The following is a 20,885-nucleotide window of genomic DNA, read 5'->3' as shown; positions in this document are numbered from 1 at the left end:
GAGATGCCATCCTGGACATAGTCAATGATATCAGAAAAATCTCCCATGTACCAGTTCAAAAGTGGGAATCAATGCTAAATACTAGCTGGTGGGATAATGTGTTGGGAGTAGAATGGTGGAAAAAGTTAGGCTTCTTCCTTTTCTGTGCTACAGCTGGTCTAATATTTCTTCCTTGTTTGATCCCGTATCATTCGGCTCATCACCAGTGTGGTACAAGGCATGCAATTAGTGGACATTGACCAAAAGTTGCCTATAACAACAACACCACAAAGGATTATAGTGTTAAAGAAACAAAATAACATAGAAGACCCCTTCAAAGAAGCGAGATTGATTTGTGAAAAAAACGAGTGAATAATGAAGGCTAGAAAACAATGAATATTGCTCAAGCCAAATTAATTATAAAAAGAAAGAGGGAGGATTGTGAAAAGTGCATATTATATGGCTCTACGCAAGATATTTACTATATGTATTATGTTGGATTGACTGTTAATGTTGTATTAATATTTTGATAGTATAGTAAATGAAGTTTTGTAGTTAAAATGTAGTTTTTATGTACCAAGCACAGGAAAACCTAAATCTTTCAGAGAAAAAAGAATTTACTACTTCCTTATCAGAAGAGACCAATTTCTCCTGCCTTGCTCAGCCCTGAAGATGCCATAGAGATTAAAGGAAAAAAGTGACACTAACCAGAGACAATTCTTTGTTTGAATGGAATTTATGCATCATGTATGAAATGTATGAATATTCAACAGGCTATTGCTTTTAAGAGATAATCCTTTGTTAATGGGGGTCCTTCTCCGGAGCTTTTTTGCTTGGGGAGGCACCCAGATGTCTGTAACTTTGTTTTTATTGTCTCGTATTGTCCTAACCCTAATTGTTCAATTTTTTTACTCTAATTCTATTTTTATAACCATCTTATTTACTATTAAACTTTCAAAATTTTAAAAACAAGTGAATGGTGTTTTTCACACTTGGCACCATGAGCCCTGCCTGTAACAGAAACAGCTTCTGCAGCCCTGTTCTCTATTTTTACTCTGAATCACTCCTTAAAATGTCACCACTCTTCTGCATTCCTGGGTTCATCACTGCCCTGGCTCAAGGTGAGTTTCAGGGATGTGGTGCTTTGTATGTTTTAGTAATAGCTTGGAGTCATTAATGCTCCTAATGCAGAGGAGCACAGCCCTCCCAAATCCCTCCTCACCTGAGAGCACAGCAGGACAGTCCCTGCCTACCTGCCCAGTACAGCAACACTCTGGGGCCAGTGTTAGAGCAACGCTGCTGCTTTTGTTCAGGGTAATTACGTGCCAGAGAAAACAAAACAACAAGTTTTATTTGTACCACACCCACCAATTACTGCCTGCTCCTGAGAGCCAGGACAGTTCCCTGGCTGCAGTCAGTCACTTTACTTTTTGCAGTTAAATTACCACCAGGGCATTTCTGAGCTCTCAGTTTAGGTAATACTTGCTTTGAAGTTAAATTGAACACTTAGGGATTGCAGAGGGAACAGTGCATCTCCAGGTAAACTTACATGTTTCCAGATCTCTCCAGTCCTCTCAATTACAATCGTTTGTGATTTACTGACAGGTGATGTGACCTTATAGTCATCAGACAGGAGACTCAGAATAGGATACTGATTCCTGTACCTGCAGAGAGTTGAACAGGTTGTTTAACAGAGCCTAAACAAAGGAAAGCCCAAAGGATGTGTTTCTAAAGTGAATAACACGTTACTTTTTAGTGATGATGGCTGTCACCCCAGGGGACTGACTGCCAGATAACTTCTCGTGCTTCAGTCTGAAGAGCTCCTGAGAAAACCAAAAGCAAACACTGATGTTGAGTAATGTTTTCTGAAGTATCAGTTCAATAGAGTCACAACACAATATTTGCAGAATTTTCTCTCAAAAAAGTCTGAAAATCTGCCCTGCCAGAAGGTTGGCAGAGGAACAGCATTCAGTTAAAACAAATCCTAACCCCCATTCCTGAGCCAGGAGAGGACAAGGGACTTCCTGGTAAGGTTCCACCTACACAGTATATGGAGGCTTAAACACAAAAACACTTAGAAGAGAAATAACTTTGTATTATTTTACCTCTTGCTGTTGTTTAATAAAAGCCTCTGTCCTCCAGCAGCGACGTCAGTTCATGCAGCCTCATTTGCAAGTCGCTGTTGCTCCCCTCTCTCCTGGTTATGTCCTGCTGGAACTGGCACAGCTGGGACTGCAGAACAAGGCAGGAGCTCTCAGGTGTGGGGGGCTCTGGGCAAGGCCCCTCAGCACCAACCCAGGGCTCCAGGGGTGGCATTTCATTAACACCATCAACAGTGAGACCCAGGGATTTTCAGGTCAGGAAGTTGAGCTACACAGTAAATTCAGAAAACGCTAATTGGACTGAATTCTACCCAGTATTAATTTAATGATTTTGTAATTCTAAAGCTAAACCAGCAGTGAACCGGTTGAATTGGCTTCCAGGGTTGGAGACTTTTACTTCTGGTTTCCATGAGAGACACTTCCTACACACAGCTGTGACTGGGATTTATTTTTGTTTCCTGTTGAGCATCTTTTGAAGTAATTTATGATGTTATCAGGACACACGAAATATCCTTTTAGATAGCCTGCTAATCAGATTGATCCCTAATTTCTTGATGTAAAGAACAGTTGGGTTATTTTTAAGTCACAGTTTTATGTTCTACTATAAAGGTTTCATACCATCAGCAGTGTCTATGAGTAAAGTAACTACAACCAGAAGACACCCATTTAGTGGTTTCATGTTTACTAAATTCTGATCTTAGTACTTACTTTTTTTATGAGAGAGATTAGGAGAAAAATAAAGCAGACTTAATTTTAAAAATGAACAAGTAGTTTTATTAACACACACTAAAAGAATAGAAAAAGAAAGTTGGGGAAAAAAAGAAAAACAAAACAGAATGAAATTCTAAAAAATACTCTTCCGTCCCCTTACAAACTGTTCACTTTCTTACAAAACAACATAAAGAGACAAAACTTGTAATTTTCAGTCAGTTTTACCATCTGACAATAGTCTTTCATCAATTTTTTAGGAGAAGAGTCTCTCTTAGAGTCATGGATCCCACTGACAACTTAGAACAGTTCTCTTGTGGGTTTTTTAAACTGTTATAAAAACAGCCAGTTGGGGAAATCTGCTTTTGTGATTTTTCTCATTAGTAGGTTTTTAAGCTGCTTATGGGTCATGGGTCTTAGACTTTTGTATACTGGGGTGTTACCTTTTAAAGATGAAGAACTTTAAAAGCAAAGGATTTTTTATCTTAAGGTACAGCGATATCTTCTCACTTTTTCACTGGCGCAGAGGGCTTTTTATCTCTATCTTTGTTTAAGTATTATATAGGATAAATATTATTTAGTTTATCATAAACACTTGTTTAAATCTACACACAAATCTAAACAATTATTTCCTTAAATGCTTATCTTTCTTATGATTTAAAGGAATTATTTAAATATAGAGCTCATTTCTATGGCTTAAATAGGAATGGAACAACTAACTAACTTTTTGTCTTAATAGTCTTTTTATTTTTGCTTTATTGACTTTATGCTGGGTTTTTTTATGTTTACTCTGTTGTGGGGTTTTTTTTTGTTTTTTTTTTTTTGTCTTTTAGAGAAGGACCAAGCTCTGGAAGCTTTATGTTGCTAGGAAAGAGTTAAATCTGCCCAGAGTTTTTCCCTCTTTTGCGGTAGCTTAAGGTATTAGATGTTCAAGGCTGCGCTGGTGAGGGAAGAAGAACTTATGTAGAAACATCAGAGATCAGAGCACCCGGGCAGTCCGGAATCACAAAAAACCAGGCAGGATCATAAATGCCTTCTCAGCCCACCCCTCGGTGTAAATCGGGGTGGCCTCAGCCTAAATGGTGCCCATAGCTCTTATCAGGGGCCTGGCAGAGATCTCTCCCTGCTCCAGGGAAGTTTAGAATAAGCAGTTGTTGTAAAGCAGCAACCTCTCCTCCCCCCCCCACCCCAGGAGCTGATAGAATCTGGCTAGGCCTCAGACCAGCTCTCCCCCAAAAAGGGGGAAGCAGCAGGCCTAACTCAATGTTACCTGTCTCTTTCTGGCCAAATGAAAGAAGGAAAAAAAAAAAGTAAGTACTAAGACCAGAATTTAGTAAACATGAAACCACTACATTAATTGGTGTTTCCGCTCAGTTGTCAAAATGAAAACCATTACAACCCAAAAAGTGCCTGTGGTGGATCTCTGCTGCTGTAACTGCAGGAGCAGCTGTCCCTGCACACAGCCAGTGCCAGCAGAGCCCCCTTACCCTGAGGCTGCAGATCTCCCTGTCCTTGTCCTCCCTCAGGTTGTTGATCATCTCCACGTAGCGGCTGGAGAGTTCGTCCGTTGTGGTCTGCAGGGTTGGACTGAAGCATCTCTGCAGCAAAGAACCCGTTTTTATTTTACAAAGAGAGGTTTTTTTCATCATCAGTTTTCCTACACTGATCCCTCTGAGTCTGGGACTCAGCTACTGCACCCAGCCAGGTGAGCCCTCACCTGCAGCTTGAGGCTCTGGATTTCCTGTTCCAGGGCCCTCTTGCTGTACTCCAGCTCCTTCAGCTGGCAGTCCTTGTTCCCCTCGCTGAGCCGCAGGGACAGGAGCTGTTCCTCCAGGGAGTGGCATTTGGCAGTGCTGTCCCTGAGCCCTTGCTGGAAAGCACAGGGGGAATGAGCACATGGAATTCCTCAGGGGAGGAACAGCATCACACAGGCAGCAGGCAGCTGTACACAAAAGGCAGCAAACTGCCCCCATTTTGGCTGCCTGGAATGACACTGAAAATGTTTCTCAATTCACCTGCTGCTGACAATTGTTCTCCTTCAGAGAAGCCAACATTGTTTCATATTCTTTTACTTGAGAATCCTTAAAATCCAAATCCTTCTTCAGCAATACATTGTCGATTTCCAGCTTCTGCAGGACAAAAGTCAAAAGTGCACAGTCAAAAGCTGCAAATTTTCAGTAAACTCTTCCCATAAAGTGCAACACAGTCATTAATAAAGGGATGTTTTAGAACTGAGAGAATGCTCAACTTTCTTGAAAGTTTGGGGCTTAGGTACACAGCACACACTGTAGTACCTGTGGTTTTGTGCTGGGTGCTAGAATCCCAGACATTGCCCTTCCAGTCTGTCCCAGAAACAATTTAAATAGAAGCCAACAAAAAACCCAAACAAAAACCACCCCAAAACTAAGCCCACTGCACAGACTCCTTGTTCTGTACTCAAGTTCAAACTCCTTCTCCTTCAATTTTGCATTTTCCAGGACAATGCTGTGACATTCCCAGCAGTGCTGAGCACTTGGGCTGATGTGGGAAACATTGCTGCTTCCCCAACAGGAATTGTCTGTGCCTGCACCCACAGCCACAGGGCTGAGATGGCTGAAGGCCAGAGGACCTCTGGAGCTGCCAAAGCCACCCGTGTCCATCCAACTTCCCCAACAGAGCAGCCACTGCCACGAGGACAGCCAGAGCCTGGAATGCCAGCCCTGACTCCTGCTGCCAGCTGGGAGCAGCTGGATGAGCCATGGGCAGTGAAGGACAGGGCTCACCCCCAGGTCATCCTGCAAATGGCAGAGCTCCTCACGCAGATTCTTGAACGTGGAAAGCACAAGTCTCAGGGATTTGTCCGATGTCGCTCTCATCTGGGAGGGGAGAAATTAAAAGGATAATTGGGATTAATTAGACAGCTTTGTTTACAATATGCCTGACAAGAGGTAGAACAGAAACTGCTTTACAGATGACTGTAACTTCCAAAACCTTTGCAGTGCCCACAGTTTTTACAAGAAACATTTTCATTGCGCTTCGTTCTGCAAATGCCAGTGTTCAGTTTCTGCCTTGTAACACAGGACAACGTTGTTAAAAGCAGAAGGAACAACAGGATAAGGAACTGCCTTTGTACACCAATAAAGGGAAAAATAAACGTGGTAATATTGCACAATTATTATTTGAGCTTTCAAAGCTTTGTACTTATACTGATTTTTAAAAATTACTGCCCTGCCTGAAAAGGCACAGAGGAATGAGTCATGTTTGAGATCTGGCAAAGCTTTGGGCTCAAGAATGAGGGAATTTAATTAACATTTCTAAAAATTTAAATTAAAAAAAAAAACCATACAGCCAACTCCTCCCTTTAAAAGGAAAAAGATCCTAAAGATGAAAGGAGTCACACGGATGAAAGAGAAAACCAGAAGTGACCACAGCCCAACACTATTCTCCTTCGGAATGTTAATTTGAATGCCTCGAATAGCTCTGTATTGATTCAGGTGAAAACATAAATTCTTGCATTTCATTATACATTTATAATATCTAAAGAAAAATAGACTTTGAAAGGACACACAAAATAACTCCTCAAGTTGTGACTCTCCTGGAAGGGCTGAATATTCTGTGCAAAAGCTGTGGTTTTTCTTATCTGGACAAAAGTAAAACCCTCCTGTGTGTTCCCTTAACTTGGAAGAATGAGCTTTCATGCTCTCTATCCATATGGGGATTGGCCCTTGCCCAGTTTTTTATCTCCACTGGTGCCATGGTGTGACTGAGACTTCATTCCTAGTGTAACTCACCTTTTTGTTTGTTTTGTAATTAAAGTGGAATTTCACTTTTGCCTTATGGTTTTGTTGGTTTTATTGTATAATACACTATAGAGTAGTTTGAAAGAAGGATTTGAGTCAAATGGTGAAATTTAGACTGTAAAAATGTAAGTAAAACCCCACTCAGCAACTGCTTAGTGCTAGAGGTTGCTAAATCCCAGAGGTGCCATGTGCTTCTCCAGTGGAATTCTCTGTGTCCTTAGACGAGCCTCTGGGCATTCCCAGCTCAGGATCCTGGGCTGTGCAAACCCTTCCCTCCCAGCTCTGTCCTGGTGGCCAAGGGCTCTAAGAGCACTCTGGGTGGATCCTGACAACACCTAGTTCCCCAAAAGCCATTTTGGCTGCATTTTATAATCACAACTGTGAGGATGTAAAACCAGCTGGACACAGAGACAACAGGAAATGCCTGTTCAGCTTTTTCACCTGGAGCTGAATCAGGACAGTGTGCCAGAGACCATGGAATATTTAGGGGTTGATGTCCATCTTCCTTGTAAGAGAAGCACAGAATAATTCCAGTTGGAAGGGATGGGGAGGTCAGGGCAGCTGCAAACTCAGACCAAGCTGCTCCTTCTCAACTTCATTTCAATGCATTTTTTCATTTTTTTTTTTTTTTTTTACCAGGAAGTGATTCCAAGGTGCATCTCCCAGGTAGGATCACCCTCCCCATACCTGAGGGAGCCCAGATCAGGACACTCCTGCTGAGACTGCCCCGGATCCCTCTCTGACACACCTGCCTGGCAAAGGCAGCTCTGAGTGCTGAGCTGTGCTTTTGACATCAGGCAACAAATGGAACCATTCCTGTTGTGGTTCAGGGGTAAAGGGTTTTGTCCTCCTGGGCTGGTTCTTCAGCTCCCTCCCTGCTCCATGCCCAGCCATGGGGTTGGTCTTGGAACAGGTGGGATTTCAGGCTCTGCTTCTGGGTTTTTAGCACCTCCTGTTTGTGTTTGGCTTTTAAAGTAAAGCCTTAATACACAACACAGAAAGATGAAAGGTCTCTGTTCTCCTGCCAGTGGTCAAAAGCCAAGACAATTTCCAGTGAAACTGCAGGAAAGCCCCAGTAAAGTTTAAAATACACAAGTGGACTGTGGGTCCATGTGACAGGTCCTTTAAAGCCACCATTCCATCCCCTTCACTCTAGAAACAATGGGATGAGGGAATAGAGAGTGAAGGGTGTTTATGTACTAAGTCCCTCCTGTGTGTGAGCCAGCTCCCACTGCTCCCAGTTCCTACAGGCTGCCAAGCTCCCATACCTGGAGGAGATAACAAATCTGCTGCTTTGTTGCCTCAGACAGTCCTTTGGGAATTAATTCTTCAATATCTTCAGTCTGAGCAAAGAAGGGAGGAAAGGGGAGATATTTTGATTAAGAATTTTGCCTGGTAGATAGTAATGTGATTTCTTCATTAATTACACAGCTCTGCTATGAAAAACATCCTTAGTACAAGGCAAATAAGAACAAATATAGATCAAAGTCTATCCAGAAAACTTCCAAAGTCGTCTTATATGTGGGGCATGTACAAAGTGAGATAAAGTGATACATGAAGCATATATTCAAATCCTTAAATTTAACATTTAAAAGCAGTACTCAAACCAATCCTCTCTCAGGGATTAATAGCTGATACTACAACTACCACCAGCAGTTTGTGGTGGGGCAAAACCTCGTGTTTTTTAATGGGCTGCCAATAAGCCCCAGATGACCATCAGGAGATGCTGCCAGGATTCAGTGGCATTTGCTTCCTGCAGGTGACCCCTGGACAGGTATTTCTGCCCCATTCACACTGAATGCATTCAAAGCTGCAGCAGCTGCTGCTCAGCAGCAGCTTCACTGGCCAGGGAGTGAAAGAGCCTTTGCAAAAAACACATTGTAAAAATACAGGTACCTGTGCAAGTCATTTCCAGTGAAACCATTATTGGAACATTAGGAGAGACTTCCAACATTTGACTCTCATACTGGAATAATGCAAATTCTTGAAGTTTCCTTTCAGTATTATCACATTTGAAAATACCTGCCTGGCAGTAGTTTTCAGGCTCTGAATGTTTTTACCAAGCAGGAAGCATTAACTAACAAGGACCAGCCTCCTTCATTTCAACTGCTTTGTTTTAATTTGCTCAAACTCTCCCCCCACAGGTGTCAGGGGACAGCCTGGGCCTTACCTGGCATGGGAATTCGATGTTGTGGTTCCTGTAAAACACAAAATCCAAGGATCTGTTAACTCAAAGCTGCTTGAGAACTTTCAGGATTCAGGCTCATATTCACCACTAAAAAATTATCTGGACAATACAGAGCAAGGAAGGGTTTTTATCAGCAGAAGAGTCATTACCTTCCCTCTGTGGAGGAATTCCTGGGGAGACTGGAGTCCTATGGCAGCACTGCTAACACAGGCTAACTATCCCCAGTCCTTTGAGCAGTTATCCCAATTATGGGCAGTTAACCCAATTACTCCCTTAATTGCCTGGGTAATGGTTTGCCCACAACTGCTGCAATGCACTGCTCTGCCCCAAGTGTTGACTCGGCACTGTCAGGGTTTCTGTGATGGTTAAATTCCCTTTTTCCCCTGCTACAGGACCATTTTCCTTATTCAGTGACCCTGGAAGGCACCAGACAAGACCGGGGAGTGAGGGGCAACAATGAAGGTGATTGGGAGGGAAGGGAGGAAGGTTGTACAGGACACTGCCTGCTGTGACTCCCATTTCTTCCCACAGAGGGTCTGCAGGACTCTGCAGGAAATGTGTTTAATGTTCATTTGGATGTAGAGACTGAGCTTTATGCCTGGTAGTGTCTGTCCTTTAATCCACGACACAATATCACAACAGGACAGAGGAAATTTGGACATTTGGGTTGTTTCGTCAGGACACAGCAATAGAATTATGTTATGAAATATACGTCAGTGTGCTGTAAGTTCTTGTTTGCTCAATGTACAAACACGTGTGGGAGACACAATTCTTAAGCATCAAATTCAATAAATTTCCTTGGCTTTGAGAGGAATGACAAGATTTGTCTTTACAAACAAGCCCTGGGCCTGCTGGTAGATAAAACTAACACTGAGAGATAGACAATGGAAAGTATTCTACTGATTGATGAATGAAAAAGAAGATACTTGCCTTTACAAACAAACCATAGGTTTGTTTATAAATGAAATTGAATATCGAAAGATGAAAGTAACAATGGGGAAAACCCATAAATCCCACAAGAATTAGAAATTAGGGGGAGTTATATATTAAAAGGGGAATCTTAGGCATTTCGGGAAGTCTGTACCTCTCAAGTACCTCAGCCAATGGGGAAAGAGAGAGGGAAATGCGGCCGGGAAATTAGGATAAAAAGGAGGCTGTGTGCTACCTCCGCTGAGGTGTAGCGACCTGGTTCAGGAACGACACAGCAGCCACACCCAGGCTGCTCGGTCCATCAGCTCACAGACACCAGTGTGGTGGACGGCTAATGGCGTTTATTAACTGGTTACATGGAGTTATAAAACCTCTGTTTGCTACATCACATCCGTCTGCTTACGTTACAGGTTAGGTATTGCTTATCTTATCAAGGACACTAACCAACTAAGAGTTGAGGGAGGGGTTCTGTCTGCCCGTACAGCGTGATATCTTCCGACCGCCTGTCCCTAATCTCCCACAGCTGTGTCCTCTGAAAAACTGAGAGACCCCAGGGGAAATGCCCCATGGTCTCTCCCTTTATTCGAATAAAGTAAAAGGACTCCTCCGTCTCCTTTTTGGACATAAACCTCTGGTGTTCGTGGATTAATTTTCCTAACAGCTTACAGCATTTCTATGTCCTCAGTTACTTGCAAATCAGATGAATGTGTAAAACATCCAGTCAATTCTAGCTGTCAAGGAGAAACAGAGTACAACCAATTCACAAACAACACTGTCCCTGTCAGATGTGCAGTGCTGTGGATGTCTGGGACACAGGAATGACAGATCCAGTGGCAATACCTTGTCCCAGTCTTCTCCACGTGCTGCAGCAAGCAGCTGTACAGGTCAGTGCTCTTGCAGTGCAGCTCTGCCAGCAGCTCCCCAAAGAAGTGACAGTCCAGCTGCTCAGGGCTGTCCTGAGGGCAGCTCACCTGGCAGGAGACAGTCAGGACATCAGAACAGGATCCCTTCTTTGGAATGAAAGCTGAACATGAAAATGCAACAGGTAGGATGGATTTGGGTCTGGCTGCTCTTAGCAATTTGCAATTTATTTACGCTTTACTCAGTGGTGAGTCTTTCATACCTGCTGGTTTTCAATAAACTGTACAGAGAGGAATTACTTCCTTTAGAACAAGAAACAGGCAAAGTCCTGCTTCCACAGCAGTGTCCTCAGCTCTATGGGAACATCAGCCCAAGCTGAGTGTCCTGAGCTGGTTGATGGGCATGTTGGGCTCTGGAAGGTTCTGCACAGGTCTGACACTGAGGTCCCCAGGGTGTTTGTCACCCAAACACTGACTGGATGCACAGGAGGGACCTGCTGCACTCCCTCCGCAGCTGCACTAACAAGCGACAGGTACACCAGGAAGCTCCTTCTGTGCTTCCACTGAATGTGTCAACAACTCGCATCAAATTGAAATATATTTGAAGCCCTGGTTCATCAGCGTAGGAGGAAAGGAACCCTGAGCTGATGTTTGCCGAGGTTATAAAGCAGTGTGTGTTTCCTCCCAAAGCAGAGGCTGTGCATCCCTTGGTGTTTGTGTACAGACTGACAAGTAAAATTGATGAATTGATGGGTAAAGAAAAACAAAACCCAACAAGCCAGTAAGACTGAGCACAGTTAAACACCATGGGCTGATCTCAGTGCACACCTGAGCACAGGTCTGTGACAACAAGAAATACAATTCCTCAAACAGCCTTTCCCCCCCAACAGCACATGAGAAAGCCTTGGACAATACCAGACAGACACACAGGCCCTGCTTAGGGACAAGGGTGTGGTGCTGAGAGTCCAACACAAATCTCTGGAGGCTGCGGAGCCATAAAACCGCTCATTCCCGGAGTTCTGTCTCTGCCTAAGAACAAAGCGCGGAGCCCTCACCAGCTCGGCGGGGGCCATGCCCCTCCTGACGGGATGTCCCCGGCACTCGTCGCTGCCTGGGCCCGGGCACAGCTTGCAGGGAGAGCCCGTCTGTGTCTGCTGGCACTGCTGGGTGATGGCCACCGGCGGGCACTGCTCTGCCGGGCACACCTGGAACTGCCTCTCCTGGCATACAGAAGGACCTGTTAGTGCTGGACACTGCATGGAGTGGGACATCAACCTCAACAGAGAATGAAATGTGTCTGTGACCAGCAGTGCTGGTGGTGGGTTTGGATGTTTTAATAATCCGAATAAAATTGCTTCTATACCTAACTGAACATGAGTTTGCCTCACACTTTCATACTCCAGGGTTGTAATTCACCCATTTCCCTTCCAATTTTAGAAGCTGCCAGTGAGGAGCACAGGCAACAAACCTTTCCCAAGGTGGATGTCCCATTACATGAAAATTTCCTTCAAAACCTTGCTCTTGATTTGACCTGAATCTAAGCATAGCCCAGGTAACGAAAACCAGAAGTAAAACTATGGTTTCCAGGGCTAAACTCCACAATTTTTTATCCTTTTCTTTGCACATCATCTGCAGAAAGAAAGCTGTTTTTTATAATTACGTTTTTTCTCCTTTTCCACTTCAGACTGTATATCACAGAGAATTCAGCTGTCTAAAATCCAGAGAGGTATGAAAACTTCCATTTAAAAAAAAAAACAAAGTAAAAAAACCTCAGGTAAATCACTGTGATATGCTAAATTTCAATTTTTTTTTTTCCTGCTGGAAATGCTTAAGAGCAATAAAATGGAGCAATATTTTTGCTATTGACAAAACACCAGTTGTGAGATGAAATTTCAGACAGGTTTGCCAAACACATTTTTTCAAGAGTTAGTAGAAAAGAAATTGTGTTTTTAATTTTTTTCTAAAAAATGTATCTTGGTTGCTCTGTTGTGAAGCTACTGCATGAAATTAATTCACAGCCACTAGTCAGATATAGACTGACAGTGTTAGAGATACAACAGCAGTTTTCATTGTTATTTAATAATAAATTCTTAGGAAAAATATGGCAAACATTCCACCTTCTGCTCTCCTTAAATATTGCTTCATTTACTTTGAGAATGTGTCCTAGATCACAAGGCAGTTCTCAGGTTGGCAGCTACTCCTAACAAAAATTTTAAAAAAACCCAGAACCAAACCAACCCAGAATCATCAATTTCCTGCTACCAACTCATTTTTCTTCTTGGAATAGATAATATAAACACCCAACTTACTTGGAGGGGACTTAATAGCTCATATTTTCTTATTGTTTTTTCATAGATGACATTATTTCCAGGAGAGAAATTGGCCCCTCTAAGAAAAGGGGATAATGGCTCCTGTAAAACACGTAAATAAAAACATCCATAAATCTCATCAAACAGCAAACTCAGGATTAGGGTAATTTTGACTAAAAATAGATAATTTAAAGATATGTAAGATGTCCTTTAGGATGTGAACATGTGAGTGTGTGTCCACTTGGAAACAAAGTGGCTGTGCTTGCATAGGGACTATGTGAAATAAATATAGTAGAAACAGTTAGTAATTAATCAAGATTAATAAACAGTTAACTGCTGAGAGGTGGGAGCCTGAGTGGCCATTCTGCAGTGTTTTCAATCCCTCATAATTCCATCTCTCACCCTCAGAGGTATGAGCTGTGTGCTCTGAGTGTTTATCATCCCCTGTGGAGGAGCTGGGGAAGGAGCTGGGGGAAATTCAGCTGTTTCCCTACCTGATCTGGGTTCTCGATAATGATCCTGTGAATGGCACCCTGCAAGGCAGGAAAAAAGGTTCAGAGATTACTGCACTTCAACCTCTAACAGCTTTTCTGCAGAGGAATCTGATTATGGACATGGGCTGTAAATACTTTGGGATCTACTGGCCACAATCACATGGAGATGTTTTAAACCCAAGGCCTTCATACCCCAAAGGAATTGGTCCACATGCAGTACAATCCATCACTGCATTTTAAGAGCTGAGTTTTCCTCAGTCCCCTCTTTGCAGGTCTGAGGGAAATAGTCCATATTTTCTGTAAGTACAGCAGAACAGGCTACAAATCAAAGCTGGATAAGGCTGCCTGGATCCCATGTCCCTGTTCCAGTCCATCTCTTTTATTTTTGGTTTTTCATGCTGCACATCAAACTCAGCTGGTGTAGATGGAGATGCATCATACTCTTTTTGTTTCACCAAGGCATGAAAATTCAGATTTTGCTTAAACTCAGGAGTGAATAGGTAGAGGAGCTGCCCAACAACCCACTGGGTCACATCCAGTGCACACAACAACAACTGCCACCTATGGGAATGATGCCCACATAGAGCATCTGCACATTCCTGAATGAAAAATGAGATGTGCCTCTTTAAACTACAAAAATCTGTTGTGGTGGTGCAGAACTGTTTTATTAGGTTTTTATAAGAAGTTTATGTTATGGTTCATTTCACTGTATCCCCAATTCTGTATCCCTTTTGTGTTTTCTGTATAATAACCTGTTTTGTGTCAGTCCTCCCACTCCTCTCCTGACTTGTAACATCCCCTCTGCCCCACCCCCCCCCTCTCTGGGGCAGCCTTTCTATCACTTTGAGGAGCCCTCCCAGGTTGTGAAATCTCAGGGAGAGGGCTTCAGGTGATAGGTAGCCTGGGGGGAATTCTTTTCCTCTGGAGGTGGTTGGTCAGAGGCTTGGGGGTGGGCACACCTTGTTACCCCCTGAATCCCCTGATTTGTTGTCTTGTTGTAACCCCCCTTGAACCCCTCCCCCACTTATAAGGTGGAGGAGGGAGATTCAAATCCTCTCAGCCTCTCTGCTCCTCAGCTCTTCAGCTAATAAACATCTTTTAACCTGGTAAGCTGAGAGCCAGCCTTTTTTCTTCTGCTGCTGTTGCTGTCACGACACTATTGGGCCCAGCTGCCGAGAAGCCAACCCAGCAGGTAATAGCCTGCATGCCCCCCGGACTGGAAACATCTGTGGCTGTGTTGACCAGAGCTAGCTGGAGGTCAGCTCCCACCCGGTGCGGGGACAGAACCAGACACAATCTGTCCCTGGCAGCAGCTTTGTTTTCAAATAGATTTCTTCAGGTTTTGCCCCAGCACTGTCTAGAAGCAATTGCAGACACTGTCCTCCACCAGTTCTAACAAATCACACATTACTTCAACTCTTTACATCCAGGTCTTTACTCAAACAAGCAGAGTTCCCACTGAACCCAATCTAAGGACTTGGCAATTTGTCCGTTTGCAGCATACTGTTTATTCTCCCTCACAGCACAAACCTCCAATTTTCATAATGAATCATTTCTTCCCCAAAGCCAGGGGATGCTTATGTTACTGCAGTTCAGTCTCAGACACATTCTCAGCCAGGTGAGAACAGCTCTGAAGTAGGCCAGGTTTCCTGTCAACTGTTGCATAAGTTTAGGAAGCCTGGAGCAGTTTTCCAAACCTCCCAAGAGTGAATCATAACAGCACCAGGAAAGAGAAACAAAAGTAAAAAAACTGGTTTTGCAGCAGAGCAATTAAGAAATTTCAAAATTAAAACTGTTGCAGAAACTTGGGAAGCTGCTCAGTGCTGCTGCCACCCCATGTGGCAGCAGTGCCGGCAGGACTCTGGGGACACAACACAGAGAAGAGACAGCACAGAGAGGTGGAACATGCAGCCCAATCCTGCACCACTGACACCTGCAGAACTGGAACTAAAAAGTGAAATATTCAGCAAAGGAATGGGCACTGGTCAGAGCAGGCACAGCCTGAGCCTAGTGTCCGTGCCAGAGCACACGGAGCTGTGAGACACCAGGGAGTGCCTCATTCCAGCACAGGGACAACACATGGCCATTGTGTGACATTAAACAACAGCCCTGGAATTCGCTGAAAGGTTAGACAAACGTGCCAGGACTAACTCAAAGTCTAGAGAGGATAACACATCCAGGGTGTCACAGAGGAATAAACCCACAATGGAGAAGGCTGGAGCATTTTAAGTTGAAACAGACCTTTATAATATTCACAAGGACAGTCTCATTGTATATGCAATATTATACAGAACCTAAGAATGTTTTGCCTGGATAAAATTATGCTTCTTTTTGAGATACCCAAACTCTTTCATTTTCAAAGAGCTGCTTTACAAACACGAATTTGCTTGCCCTTTCTCCCATTCCAGCCAAGCAGGCTGGGCTGGCACAGGCTGGGAGGGGACCAAGAGGCAGAAACACTGTCTGTGCTAGCCTGGATTGCCCACACACAGCTCAGGGCTCTGCACAAGGAGCTGCCACCTCCAAGGCCTCTGGAGCTGCCCCCAGCAGTGGGGACACTGCCATGGAAAGGGATCTCAGGCTGTTTCCATTTTCCAGCATTCCCAAGGGGCACAGCTCAGGCTACTCTCTCCAAGCAGTCAGAAGATGCAGTTTGGAGGTGCAGCATTTTCTAACTGGGAGAAGGAAGGGGAAGGTGGGATTCCAAAGGGAAAGACCAGTGCTGTTGTGGGTTTCAGTGGCATGACTAGGTTTGGGATTTATGACATCCTGACCAGTCAGTCTGGGTGTTTTACAGAATCACAGAATGGTTTGGGTTGGAAGGGACTTTAAAGTTCTTCCTGTTCCAACCCCCTGCCATAGGGCTTATAAGGAGGATTTTAAAAGGTAACACTAAAACTTCCATTAATATTTTTGCTAGTCTTTAAGATTGTCTTGGTTTGGGACAAATTTGGGAGAAAACCTCTGTATAGGATTTCTCTAAGGAAGCAAACTTAAGTGGCTTTTTCTTTTAACTGGTTTAGTAAAAAAAAAAAAAACTCTTTGGAGGAAAGTGGAAAAAGCTATTTTACTAAACAAATGAAGTGCATACAAGTATAAAGAATGAATAATATGAAATAATAAAACTTCTCTTTTTGAAGTGAGATGGTAAATTGAGAAAGTCTTTGCTGTGGGTGTAGCTTGGCTTTCTTTTTCAGTGCTTTTTTTTAGTCTCAGTCTTTCCGGCGCTGCTGGAAAATGCCGAGGTCTAGGCCTCGGTGGGCCGCAGGTGCAGCCTCTAGTGCTCTCTTGGGTTTTCAGTCTAGAGCAGGTTTAAACAGTTCTAAGAAAAAGGAAAAAAAACAGTCTAGGGAACTTTTCTGCTTTAGCTAGCTGAAACTAACTAAAAGCAAAACAAGATCTCTGTCTTGCAGTTTCTCTAAGTTTCTGCTGAACACACTGTCTGCAGTAGAATGTGGAGGAGTCAGGCAGTTTTCTCAAAACAAATTCTGCGCTTCTCTTTGCTTTTAGAACTAGTCTTAAAGGCACAGGACTTAATATACAGCACAAACAGAACAAATGATTGGGGATACAAGCATCATAAAGTTACCCTAGGACAAGATATTTAATAAGATTTTTTAATTTAACAGTAAGCATTTGATAGATTTATCCTTACTGTGTGCCAATTTAATGTAGAAGCAATCAGTCCAGTCCTTTTTTTTTTTTTATTTCAACAGGTTACTCTTGGCTTCAGCCAACCCAGAGATGAAAGTGAGAATTTCATCTATGTCAAAGGCCTTTATGCATAACACATTGTCTTGCTAATTGCAAGCAATCCAGACATCTGCTCATAATTTATGAGTTCCAGTTGGCAGGTGAAATGGGGAAATGGCAGGCTGAGGCTGTTACAACACAGACCAACCCTAAAGCTGGTTAATATTACACCATTTTCATGGGAGCCCTTTGCACATCACAGAACTGAGCCCAGACACACAAACACCAGACTCCCAAAATTTCTCACATGGACAGAGAACCTCTACAAAGCATGTCAGGGTTTTGCCCTCTGCAAACATTTTATACGTGCCACTTCATAAATGATCTTTTCTCTACCATAGAGAAGGGACTCATACACATAAGCCACACTGGAAGGGAATTTATTCAAAACACTTCTCATTTAGATCCAGCAGAGCAAAATTTGCTGTGAATTACTCCAAAGACAAAACAAAGATACACCAAGAAAGTAAAAAAAACCTGAATCCTGAACCACAAAAAGTACCAGCACATGGGCTCTGTGCACACACCAATTTCAAATTCTCCCTCTCTCCAGCTTATTAAGTGTACATAAACACAAGAGCACACCCCAGCCACATGACTGAAGACTGGCACTGTGCCAACAGGGATATACGTCTGTTATTGTTAATCCACACAAGCTCTGCAGAAACAAATTAAACATTGCTCAAAGACAGCCCTTTGCTTTACCAGCAGTACAGAGCTGAAACTGCAGCTCTGGGCTGCCACTAACCCCAAATTCTCCCGTTACAACAAACACAGATGTGAGTTTGGTATCAGTCCATTATTCACTTTACGTGGCCCTACACAGTCAGCTCAAAGGGCAACTGATCCACTCTTTGGGAATGTCCTACACACACCCCCCTCCCCCCCCCCCGGGGGCTTCTCTCTAGCAACTCCCATTCAGCACCAAGCATGTCACTTCCTCCTCCCAGCTGACTTCCCTGTTACTGTTTTCTGCTTTAATAACTTCCTAATAATCTGTATTAGGCACCTTCCTTCTCCACCACTGAAACTGCAACCCACACAGAGCCTGACTGAGCTACACCCTCTTGTCTTTAAAGTCTCATCCAGCAAAACACTTCAGCAAGAAATTTTCATCAGCAGGACATAATGGATTCAGTGACTACAGCAGATGTTGAAAATTAAACATCCTCCATAGAGCAGTGACAGCATTTGCGTCTGTAATCCTTGTTCACGTATTTATCTAGGTGGAGGAAGCCTAGGACTGCAATGTTTATGCCAATGAATATTTAATTAATTAACTGCAATTCAGACTGTCATCCAGTCTAGCTGAGCAGATCACTTATCTGGGAGGTGAGAGACCTGTGTTTACACTCCTGCCCTACATCTTGCAAAAGAGGATTAACAGCTTGGATACAGAGGGAATGGCTCTGCCATTACCAACTCCTACAAAGCCATTATGATCACAGACTTGTTCAGGCTGGAAAAACTCACCAAGATCATCAAGTCCAACCATTCCCCAGCACTGCCAAGGCCACCACTCGACCATGTCCTCAAGTGCCACATCCACACATTTTTGAACATTTCCAGGGATGGTGAGTCCACCAATTCCCTGGACATCGTGTTCCAATATTTAACCATCCATTCCATGAAGAATTTTTTCCTAATATCCAACCTAAACCTCCGCTACCACAACTTGAGGCTGTTTCCTCTTGTCCTTGTATTAACGCAGCTGCTCACTCACTCCCCAGGATTTACATAAACCATCCTGGAAAGGTAGGCAGCCCTCAAACTATGCAAATACTGCTTTGAAAGGAATTCAGATCTTGTATTGGTCTTAATCCAAATTCTTTTTGACAGGTAAATATAACACAGGAAGGAAAATTCAGTAAGAGTTCATCTTGAAACCAACGTATGTTGCCATTTGAATATAGCAGAGCAATCCTATCGATGCTAATGGCATTCTACTGTATGAGGAAAAAATAGTTTGAGAATAAATTCCCATCTCCTTTCTGGTTTTGCAGTCAAATCTGTTCTTAAGCTATTGGTTTCTAGTTTTAATATACCAGTTGCATATGTTAAAATGACATTAAATACCACCAATACTTTTAAGCCATGCCTTGGATACACACACAACAAACCTGCTGAACTACATTGTGAGGGCTTTCCAAGCCCGAATCCGATACCTCAGTCTCGGACCTTACTAAGCACCACCGATTCAAAGAGAACTAATAAGCACACAGGCTTCGTGTTCTATTTACATGAGCAGCCCAAAGTCAGCAGAGCCGCGTGGTGACATCCCGCCGTGGGAAGGGAGCACCGCCTGCGGCGGGATTGCTGCGGGGCTGTGACAGAACCGGCAAAAACGACGTTCTGCGCTAAAAGGGTGAAAAAGGGTGACGCCGCTGGGCGGACACGGGTGACACCGCGCTGGGGCCGCTGGCAGTGACCACATCCGTGCCCGGGGACAGCCCGGTGAGGCTGGGGACGGCGGGGTCCGGCCACAGCGGTTTTTCCACAGGGGGAAATGAGCGGGGCGAGCGGAGGGGCCGGGGCTGGACCCGTCTCACCCCCAGGGGAGCCCGGCCCGACCCTCAGATCCTCCGCCCCGCCGGGCGCACCCGCAGCTCCCAGGGTCGGGCTCCGGCTTCGACGGTGCCTCATCCCGGGCAGGAGTAGAGTCCCGGTCCGGGGGCAGCGCCTGAGGGGCCGGGCGGGAGCAGGGTCCCGGTCCGTGCTCGCCGTACCTGTGGCGGGTCACAGCCATGCCCACAGTCCAGCGGCGAGGCTGCCCGGGGGGAGCAGGAGGTGCTGACCCGGCGGCAGCCCGGCCCGTAGGTGTGCACCCAGTCGTAGGCCACGGCGCCGTCCTGCTGCTGCTGCTGCGGAGCGGGGTCCAGGCAGGGCAGCGGCTCAGGGCAGGGCCGGCGGACGGGCAGGGTGCTGTAGTGCTGCTGCCGCCGGTAGTAGTGCTGCTGCTGGGGGAGGTGCGGGGGCAACGCGGGCTGCTGCAGCTGCTGCTGCCGCGTCCCGAACATCGCGGCAGGACTGCGGCGGCCGGGCCCCTCCGGCTTTACCTGCGCGGGCCGCACCTGCGGGGGGGGAGCCCCGACCCGACCCCGCCCCCGGCCCCGGCCCCGGCCCCGACACCTGCCCGGAACGGGCTCCGCACCGACCGCGCTCCTGGCACAGCACTGCAGCGACACATCGCCAAGCGTTGGGAGAAAAGCAAAGCCCCACGCTGTTCAGTAAAGCCCTTTGCTGTTGTTCTCTTTACGACGTGTGTACGGGGAGTGTAAACCCATAGTTATCTGCTGCTCAAATGAACTTAAATATTCTTTTCGCGGGAGGTTAGGAGCTTGGCCACAGAGCCTTTCCCACCTGCAGGAGCCGCGGTCGCCTTTGCCGGCTCACATGTACCTGCATCCCTGCACCTGCACCGCAGAGCATGGGCTGCCTTCAGTGACCAACTGATCTGAGCATCCCAGGATGGTTTGGGTTGAAAGGGACCTTAAAGCCCATCCCGTTCCACCCTGTGACATGAGCAGGGACACTTTCCACTATCCCAGATTGCTCCAAGCCCCGTCCAACCTGGCCTTGGAGACTTCCAGGGATGGAAAAGCCATAGCAGCTCTGGGCAACCTGTGCCAGGGCCTCACCAGCCTCAAAGAGAAATTTTTTCCCAGTACCCCATCTAAACCCACCCTCTGTCAGTGGGAAGCCATTCTCTCTTGTTCTGTCATTCCCAGCCCTCATCATTATGTATGGAATATCACATGGCTCTTATCTAGAAAGGATGGAGTT

General features: G+C 44.9%; 1 protein-coding gene across 1 annotated transcript; it reads right to left on the bottom strand.

Annotated features, from left to right (window-relative positions):
* Positions 1-1,420: 1,420 nt before the first annotated feature.
* POF1B (POF1B actin binding protein) lies at positions 1,421-20,119 on the bottom strand. The gene is given in 15 exon segments (XM_040088980.1): positions 1,421-1,643; positions 1,729-1,802; positions 2,085-2,112; positions 2,114-2,211; positions 4,277-4,387; positions 4,507-4,659; positions 4,805-4,918; positions 5,552-5,644; positions 7,837-7,911; positions 8,739-8,766; positions 10,527-10,657; positions 11,602-11,766; positions 12,856-12,957; positions 13,350-13,388; positions 19,829-20,119. Coding segments are annotated over 15 exon segments (1,725 nt in total).
* Between the last annotated feature and the right edge of the window lie 766 nt (positions 20,120-20,885).

The sequence above is a fragment of the Hirundo rustica genome, chromosome W (assembly GCF_015227805.2).
Source record: "Hirundo rustica isolate bHirRus1 chromosome W, bHirRus1.pri.v3, whole genome shotgun sequence".
NCBI classification, from domain to species: Eukaryota; Metazoa; Chordata; class Aves; order Passeriformes; family Hirundinidae; genus Hirundo; species Hirundo rustica.
Note: the sequence above shows the minus strand (reverse complement) of the source record. Positions and strands in the feature narration are given on the sequence as shown.